At 41.0% G+C, this 9,700-nt stretch overlaps 1 protein-coding gene across 1 annotated transcript in view; it reads left to right on the forward strand.

Moving 5' to 3' along the window:
- The window catches only part of RHOJ (ras homolog family member J), a 78,699-nt gene that overhangs the window by 59,069 nt on the left and 9,930 nt on the right, over positions 1 to 9,700 (forward strand). The window contains exons 3-4 of the mRNA XM_032405268.1: positions 948 to 1,112; positions 3,010 to 3,105. Coding sequence (XP_032261159.1) covers positions 948 to 1,112; positions 3,010 to 3,105 — 261 coding nt within the window. The remainder of the gene's footprint in view (positions 1 to 947; positions 1,113 to 3,009; positions 3,106 to 9,700) is intronic.

Raw genomic sequence — 9,700 nt, forward strand, 5'->3', positions numbered from 1 at the left:
ATGGGTGGCTCAGTCGGTTAAGCGACTGCCTTCGGCTCAGGTCATGATCCTGGAGTCCCGGGATCGAGTCCCGCATCGGGCTCCCTGCTCGGCGGGGGGTCTGCTTCTCCCTCTGACCCTCCTCCCTCTCGTGCTCTCTGTCCCTCATTCTCTCTCTCACAAATAAATAAATAAAATCTTTAAAAAAAAAAAACAAAAGGTACTTGCTGACATTTTCCCAAAGTTGAGATGATCCAATGTTTTACTTTGTCTTTATCATCTTCCACTAAAACAGCATATACATAAACATCTTATGTAACCAGGAACTCTTCAACCAGAGCATATTCTGATCTGAAAAGTGGGGAAAAGAATAATTAATCTAGTATTTTATTTACTAGGGCACACTATGGCCTCTAGGTAGAAGGAAATCCCAAATTCTGAACTCTAAACCCTCACACAATATTATTTCTACAAAATTGTGGTGTCCGATTTGGCAACAACTCTTTTACGTTTATAGCTAGCTTATTCTAAATTAAATTTGCATGCAACTTTTAAAAATTGTATAAGAAGAGAACTGCTGTGCCTTGGCCAGTGGCGTACTAATTTAAATCATATTCAATAGGACATAATTCCAGTGCGACTGGGAATTGCCATAATACTTATTGAATTATATACATTCAAAGGGTGAACTTTATAGTATGTAAATTGTCTCACTAAAGCTGCTAAAAATTTTTCTTTTTAAGTTCTTCTTTAAAAGGGGGCAATTTACAATCTCTATACACAACAAAAAAGGTGTTTTCCTGACTGACGCCTCCCTTATTTCTAGTAATACCTGGAGGGAACCAGCAGATCCCAGGGCTGGGAAGGAACCAGGCAACAGGGCACTGCAGTGACGTCTTGCCCAGGACACTCAACCACAAGGGACCCGCCTTTTCCTAAGCTGTACAAACTCTTTGCCCTTCCCGCAGGAGGACTACAACCAGCTAAGGCCGCTCTCCTACCCCAACACCGATGTGTTTCTGATCTGCTTCTCTGTCGTGAATCCTGCCTCTTACCACAACGTCCAGGAGGAATGGGTTCCAGAGCTGAAGGACTGCATGCCTCACGTGCCTTACGTCCTCATAGGGACCCAGGTTAGAAGCAGCGATGGCGGGCAGGGTGGGCAGGGCGGGAGGGCAGCAAAAAAGGAAAGACCCTTTAGATGTCTCCTGAACATCTATTTCACCAACACGAGAGAAGAGTGTCTCAGATATATCAATCCGATAAACAGCCGTTCTTAAGATCTGCATGATTATTTAGCCCATGGTCGAAAAAACAATAGAGCTATTTAATATGAAGCAGCAGGTTTTGATGTGGTCTTTAAAAATTGATCTCTCTGCTCTTTATTTTTAAATAACAAAGTACTTTTCGAAGTAGACGCCCTTCTCCAGCCCTGAGCGGGAGGAATGAGGTGGGAATGTCAATCACACTTATTGTCTAATATTTTTTATATCTGAAATCTACAATTGTTTGGAAGTCACAAAATAGGTGTGAATGTCAAAATGACCCCCGTAGTCAGAATGGGCACATTATGACAGGAACTCCTTAACACCACTGGAAAAGGAAGACAGAAATTCACTCTTCTCTGTTCCCTTTAAACCTCTTAGTCTTCTGGATCTTAGGAAAGAGGTTAAAAACGGATGTAAACAAACCTGTGATTGTCAAAGGCTTTGAAGTGTTTTGAAAGCTAATGAAGTTCTATAATTTGAATTTCCAACAGTAAGCCAATTGCACAAATGTGTTTGAGATTTTTCCTACTTTTTATAGTTTTGAAAGGATTGTGTTCTTCTCTACATTAAAACCTAAATTACTATTCAAAGACACAGAAACGTAATAATACTGACGGGTTTTATTGTTATCTGTTTCATATGCTCCTGCTTTCTATTTCTCATTTTATATTCTGTTTAACAAAGAGAAATTTTTAAAAATAATAAAAGAAAAGTACTTCCTAGAGAAGATATGGACAGATACTTAACACATCCAAAAATCAGAATATAGTTAGTGCTTCGACTCTGAAAGATAATTGTTTAAATGCAGTCTTTTACCTTAACTCCAGATGATAACGTTTGGCCATATTGGCCAAAATATGTGACAGGACCTAAACATCTATGTGCAATTTGAGCCGATTTTACAATTGTGGGCACTACATTGAACAATCGAGACCAAAAAAGAAAAAAAACCCCACAAATTAGAAAAGCTGAGCAATGTGCTTATAAATGGAACTCTCATATATGAATACATTGGCTTTTCCTTAAAATTCAAGCCCACATTTACACCCATTCATGTATGCATAGGTTCACACACACGGTGAGATTTTAAAGCAACTAAAATATTTAATTAAATGATCAAAACTAATCCAAACATATATGCCATTTTCAAAGTAGTTCCGCCTTTGAAAAGATTAATGCTTATTCCTTGAGCAGACCCTTTGGAAATTCCTTTTTAGGATGTGCCTTCAGAGCCTACAGTGACATTCCTTGGAATATCCTCACAGGAGGCAAATCTTTATCCTGGTGAGGGTAAAGACAAAGATGTATTCAGAGCCAAGAAATAGACTATTAAGAAATGAGTAATATAATTTGGGATCAAATGAGGCATCACTGTAGGGTAATAAGACTGATCGATCATCATGCATCTCCTATAAGTGGGATCTAAAAATAAATAGGAAATTTCAAAAATGCCTGAGACAAACCACGGGATTATTGGCATTAAGTCCTCAGCTTCCCAGGGGACTTGGTTTTGAAGAAGAAAGCACATGGAAAGACTGATGTTTATATTTACAAAGAAATCACTTTACTTTTTTAGATGTAACGTGGGCATGTGTATGTGCCTCCTTAAAGAAAAGTAAGCAACTTCATAGATCTTAAGGGAGGGGGCTGGAATCTCTACCATATGGTGGTTTAAAATCACAGTTAAAATCGCTGGTTAGGTAAAAAAAAAAAAAAAAAAAAAGTGAATTTATCACGTGTATTTTTTTTTTTTTTTTGCCAGATTGATCTCCGCGATGACCCCAAAACCTTGGCCCGTTTGCTTTATATGAAAGAGAAACCTCTCACTTACGAGCATGGCGTGAAGCTTGCAAAAGCGGTACAGTCAGATTTGAATTTCATTTTAAGTATATGCTGAGAGAAGAATTTGGTGTATGATTTGGAATGGGTGAGCTACGTAGGCTTTTGCTTTAAAGTGCAACGTGTTCGAGGATCTTCTGTCTGCTTCATGCTGTTCCCTCTGTTCTAAGTAGGCTGGAAGGGACCATTTGGTTAGCATTCTTCCCAGCCACCATTGTCTGTTTCTTGTTAAGAAAGAAACTTGGTGAATTAAACCACTGAAGCACTTACCATTTGATTTAGCAAACTTTGGAATATCCAGTTGCTGTATTCAGTGTGAATAAAGGCAGTCATTAGATATATATATATATTTGTACATCTCACTGCTTATTATCAATGTAGTTCATTGAAATGACCCCATAAAAGGCATTTTGTGATTTCCTTGGGAAAAACTTAGATTAGCGTCTGATAGGGTTATATTTGTTCACCATCTAATGAATAGCCACTTAGAGAGGCTGGATTATGTCACAAAGAGCATCAAGAAGAGTAACATAGACCAGAGGGTAACCAGTTGGGGAATCCAAGTGCCTGCTGACGGATAATAGCAACTAGCTCATAGCTGGAACTGTTTTCACCGACCTTTCTTCGTTCTTGAGAGCTTCACATGAATGGTGATTCTGACGGGGAAATTATTTAGACCAAATTATTTAGACCAAATCAATTACCACCAAGATGTGTGTAAAAGCAGACACTAAAATGGACACAAGAGGAGGAAGTGTTTTATGCAAGAGGAGGCTTTTAAATCATTTCCATAACCTGAGTCCACCTCATTGATTTAGTCACAAACCCAGAGGCCCGGGCCAGAGGTTTCAGAAATTGCTCTTTTTCTAAAGTAACTAAAGCTTCTGGGGGCACCTGGGTGGCTCAGTCAGTTGAACATCTGACTCTTGGTTTCAGCTCAGGTCATGATCTCGTGGTCATGAGATCAAGCCCCAAGTCTGGCTCTGAGCTCAGCGGGGAGTCTGCTTGAGATTCTCTCTCTGCCCCCACCCGATACTCTGGCTCATGCTCTCTCTCTCTCTCTCAAATAAATAAATAAATAAAATCTTAAAGTAACTAAAGTTTCTAAAGTAACTAACCCTGCAAAATGCTGGGCAGAGACGGAGTCACCCTTTTAAACCCATCAAGAAGAATATTACCTACAAATTCTTTGTGAATAAAGATGTATGCATTTCTTTTTTTTTTTTAAGATTTTATTTATTTATTTGACAGAGAGAGACACAGCGAGAGAGGGAACACAAGCAGGGGGACTGGGAGAGGGAGAAGCAGGCTTCCTGCGGAGTAGGGAGCCCGATGCAGGGCTCGATCCCAGGACCCTGGGATCATAACCTCAGCCAAAGGCAGACGCTTAACGACTGAGCCACCCAGGCGCCCCTAGATGTATGCATTTCTCTTCTTAAAATGTTCTTATAGGCACCAGGACTAAGTGATACACTCAAATAGAAATGAATTAAATAGAATTGTGTTTTTATGGACGCTACATGAGAATGTCTCACACATACTTGAGACAACACTTCCTACTTCTGTGACTATCATGTTAGAACTACCAGTATGAGCCATTCACCGAGTTCTTACAATACTAAGTACTTTACAGGCTCTGTCTCATTTCAGCCTTTCAGTAACCCTCTTAAGCAGATAGTGTTTTTCTCATCTTGCAGGTGAGGAAACAGAGTCTTAGGGAGATGAACATGTTGGATTCACACAGCTGATAATCACAGGAGCAACTTTAATCCAGATCTGTGGGTGTCACCCCTGTGCACCTGACCATGGTGTAAACTGTCTCCTCCAACCATTTATTTTGCCTCCTGTAAAATGGGTACATGCTTATAGGTTCTTCTACCTCCTCCTCACACATTCAGCTTAACTTCCCTTACTAAGGCACATGGACATATAGCTCCACAGACAATTGTATATGATTCCCAGCTATGCATTTTTCACAACAAGGAGGTCCGCGCCCCACCCCCCCAGATAATCAGCTGGTGCATTTTGCAGGAGTTTGGTCTCTGTGTCCCTTGCTTCTGTCCTATCTCCACCATAATGTTGGCGTCCTGGCCTGACTTCTCCTTTAGGAAGTTGTTTTTCCCTTTGAAAAGAAGTCACTCCAAAGCCTCCCATCTCGTTTCATACTTATTTTAGGAACAATGGCTGAGTTCACCACTTTACTGCCTTTTGCCAGTTTCTCCTAGCAACTGCTCTCGGATATGGAGAGAATCATGTTTAGCTTACGCAATCCAATTTAGAAGAAATCCAAGCAAGAGTTTAACTTGTTTCATCACAATGCGTGTAATTATAGAGATGCTTTAAGTTTCTCTGCTCCCTGACTTTCCTGTCAAGTAGTTTATAATAACAGCTAACATCTATGGAGTGTTTGCTGTGTGCGAGGCGTTTTGCCAAGCACTTTGCATGCTTTGTCTTAATTAATCCTCACAGCAACCCCCTGAGGTGTGTGTATTATTAGTTCCTTAGAGCTCCTACAGGAAACTGAGGTTCAGAGAAGTGAAGGTCACACCGCTAGAAAGTGACAGAACTGGGATATGAAACTGCTTTGACCACCATGCTCTTCTGCTTCCCTCCTAGATTCTGAAAAAAAAAAAAACCCTTAGGTTTGGGGCTTCTTTTTTACATACTGAAGCCCCATATTTTAATGTGCATATTCTCCCCCATAGTTTAAATGCTTTGCAAGTTCAGATTTTTCATATTTGATTCCTTTTGTTCAGTACTTTTCAACTTCCAAAGCATTTTTCATCTATCATCTCTTTTTAGTCTCAAAGGGCATTTTATTTTTAAAGGATATTTTCATATCATACATATTTACAATTCTTTACATTTGTCAAAAGTCAACCACATTTACATAAATATTTTTATCAATTGATGATAAATATTCATTGTTATCCCTCTACTTGTTTTATCCTCCCTCTTCTTGTCATTATTGCATTTCTTAATCTCCAGCCAGCTTTCCTCATCTGCACATGTCTTTACTATTCCTGGGTTTACTTGTCAATAACTCACCGAACACCTAGTGTGTCCAGGCGCCTTGCTACACTTTAGCTTGAAGATTATAATTCTTGGTGCATTCTCTTTCCCAATTCCATCTGACACAACCTAAACCTGATTTTCTAAGTTCAGACTTCCTAAGGTATTTCTTGACAAAATGTTTCCCCTTTTTCAGCCTCTGGCCTCTTTTTGCCTTATCCTGCTGTCTTCTTCACCCTGTGCCTTTCTTACTGTTGTTCTCACTCTTTGTCTTGGTACCTGTTTCCTGCTGGAACAGGCATGCACCAGTGCATTTAAAGCAGCAAAATTGCTGCAGAAATCCTGTAATCAGTGTTCAATCATCTTTTTTTTAAGGTTTTATTTATTTATTTATTTATTTGAGAGTGAGCAGGAAGGAGAGGGAGAGAGAATCTGAAGCAGACTCCACACTGGGCGCAGAGCCCAACACAGGGCTTGATCCCACGACCCTGAGATCATGACCTGAGCCAAAACCAAGAGTCAGACACTTAACTGACTGAGCCACCCAGGTGTTCCTCAATGTTCAGTCATCTTAATCAACCAGAGTGTTTAATACCCACCTACTGAGGTGCTTACGTGGCTCAGTCAGTTGAGCATCTGCCTTCAGCTCAGGTCATGGGTTCCTGGATTGAGCCCCGCATCGGGCTCCCTGCTCAAAGAGGAGTCTGATTCCCCCTCTGCTTCTCCCTCTGGCTCATGATCTCTCCCTCTTGCTCTCTGTTAAATAAATAAGCAAAATCTTTAATAATAATAATAATAATAATACCCACCTACTGACTGCAAAAGTCACCGTTACCCTCCTTGTTTTATGTGCTGGCCATCGCTTCTTTTTCTCATGGTCATTGAAAAGTGGTTACTACACTGCTGGGATCTGGGTTGCCAAAATGAAGCCCTTTCCCTCAAGAGGCCCATAGGCCAGAAGAGGAAGGTGACCAGCAAACAAAAGCATGCCCCCTGAATGAATACTTAGTACTGAGGTAGCGGGGGGGGGGGGGGGGGGGGGGGGGGGGGAGGAAGTGATGGACACATTCAGGGAAGGAGGATCCCGAGACAACTTCTTGGAGCAGGTGACATCTGAGCCAGGTTTGAAGGATAAGGACAAGTTTGTCAAGTGGACAAAGTTGGGGACTAGGGAGAAAAAAATTCCAAATAGAGAGACCAGTACATGTAAAGGCATCCTTTAAAGCATAGGGAGTACACTGGCAAGTGATGAGCCAAATTTCACCCACAAACGCTTTCATCAGTCCACACGTGTATTTTTAATGTGATCTGGTGGCCAATATTGATCAACGGAAAGTTTTCATGAAGATACACATTTCTGTCTTCTAAAAAAAAAAAATCAGAAGGTCTGGCAACACTAGGCCAGCATTTCCTCATCAACTGCAATCCTTCAACAGTCTTTTAGACAAGGTACATAACCTTCAGTTTGCCACAATCCCCACCACTCCATAGTAACCTACACACTCGAGCAGTGCACTCACATTATCTAGCCACCCCTGTGCTGGTAATCGCTGCTTTATAGTCTTACAAAAAAATCAGCTGCAAATCCATCCAGCCTAGAAACATTTTTCCTCTTTGAGCAATTTGTTATGATGAAATTTATCGCACAAGCTCTTGGGTTCCTTTTCCTTTTCTTGGCTTTCAAATTGCCTGTACCTTTCCTAATTCTTAAATAAGCGAGAAAAAAACTTCTCGGTTATTCACTGGTTGTTGAGATAACAGCTTCCTCTGTTTATTCCACTAATATTTTCTCTTCTCTCCATTTATAGGAAATGCCTTACTCTTTCACCCCATCCTCTCTCATCACCCTCATTACATCCAAAACAACATCTCCGTTTGTTCATTAGTTTTGCTCTTTCGGCCACATTTCTCTTCACTTGCTAGAGGCAGCCCCACAGAGTGGTTAAGACTCTGGCTCAGGGGGCAAATTCAAACCTCTGACATTGTTTTAGTCATGTGCCCTTCCGGAGGGAACCTCTTCTCTCTGGTGTCAGTTTGCTGAGCTGCAAATGAGGATGGTGACGGACCTACCTTGCAAAGTCCTTACAAGGATTAAGTGACCCAAGAAACGTGAGGTCCAGCTCAGCAAACTATAGTTGTCATTAAATTCATGTGCCTCTCAGAGGCATCTATAGCTGGGAAGACCTGTCTTTGCCTTTATTCCTTCCAGTTACACTCTATTTTATTCTATAACATGTCCCACCTCCACCAAGACAACCTGGAAGAAGTAGGAGGTTTTCTTTCACTCGATTGGTCACTGTGGGTTTTGTTGGTCCATTTGTTTGTTTGTTTAATTTCTTCTTGTCAGACTCTTGTATGTTCTCTACATGTCTGATAAATTTCCCAGCTTGGGAGTGATAAATTTCAGCTATCATAAAGCTATGAGAAAAGTGTTCTCTCAGTGTACATTCCTCAATCTCTATTTTTTTTTCTGAAAAATAAATCATTTTGGCAAAGCATGTCACAGATTGCTAACATGTGTATCTAAACAAGCATCCACAAATCCTGAGCTCTTACAGATTGTTGTAAATATTTGGCTATGTAGGTCACTTTGCTCCAAGAGGACGAGGAAGCTGTAAGGAAAGCCATGTTTCCTTGAGACAGTTTTCCATTTCATACTTTTGAGGTCATTAGTGAGGTGGTTTCTTTTTAGCAATGCCTATAACATGGCTGTGCCTTTTCCCTGAACCAGGGTGAATGAAGTCTTCTTTCTGACCCAGAGCACTTAATACATGGTTAACAAAATACTCACCTCCTAATTGGGTTCTCTTTCTTACACATAGTTCCCAGATCACACCCAAAATCTGTTGGCTACTTTTCCTGGAACTCTCAGTCCGAAACAATGTTATATTAACGCAGTTACACAATAATGCCTTGATCCACTGTTCCGTTACCTTCAGAAATATCTGAATTGGGACAGACGCATCTGGGCTCCTCCTCCACCTTCAGAAGGCAAGCTGTGCCGTGCTGTTAGCGGCGCTCTGGGGGGAGGACAACACAAGCCCCCCGCCCGTCTTGCAGGATCGGATGGCCCAGAGCCCCACGTGTGAACTGAGCCCAGCTCCCCTGTAATTTCCGGAATCAAGTGAGGCTTGGGATCATAGCGGGGAGGCAGTCCAGGCCGGATGGCCCCACAGCACTCTCTGTGGGTGTATTTCAGGATGACAGAGAAGACGCAGCACATTACAAGCAGTCGTTCAGCTGACATCGTCACTAGAGTGGTGTGCGTTTCACACGCCCATAGCCAGCGCTGGCTACAACCCCAAAACGTAATCAATGATCTTTCATGACATTACTAGGAAAATTTTCTCTATTTTTTATCCCTCTTTTGCATCCAACTGTTTTTAATGATTTTAAAAAGCCATTTTGTTTGTTTCTTTCAGAGGTAGAGTTTAGTGATTCATCAGTTGCAGATAAAAAAGCCATCTTTTAATCCAAAGGCCAAACCATGGTTAAAATGAAACCATAAGATAGGTTCTTAATATCCAACATCTTTCCTGTGGGTATTTTCCTTTAGCTCACACAGTATCTATTCTTTATAGGAAAAAAAAAAAAGTGCATAA

The sequence above is a fragment of the Phoca vitulina genome, unplaced genomic scaffold, assembly GCF_004348235.1.
Source record: "Phoca vitulina isolate PV1807 unplaced genomic scaffold, GSC_HSeal_1.0 scaffold7, whole genome shotgun sequence".
NCBI lineage: Eukaryota > Metazoa > Chordata > Mammalia > Carnivora > Phocidae > Phoca > Phoca vitulina.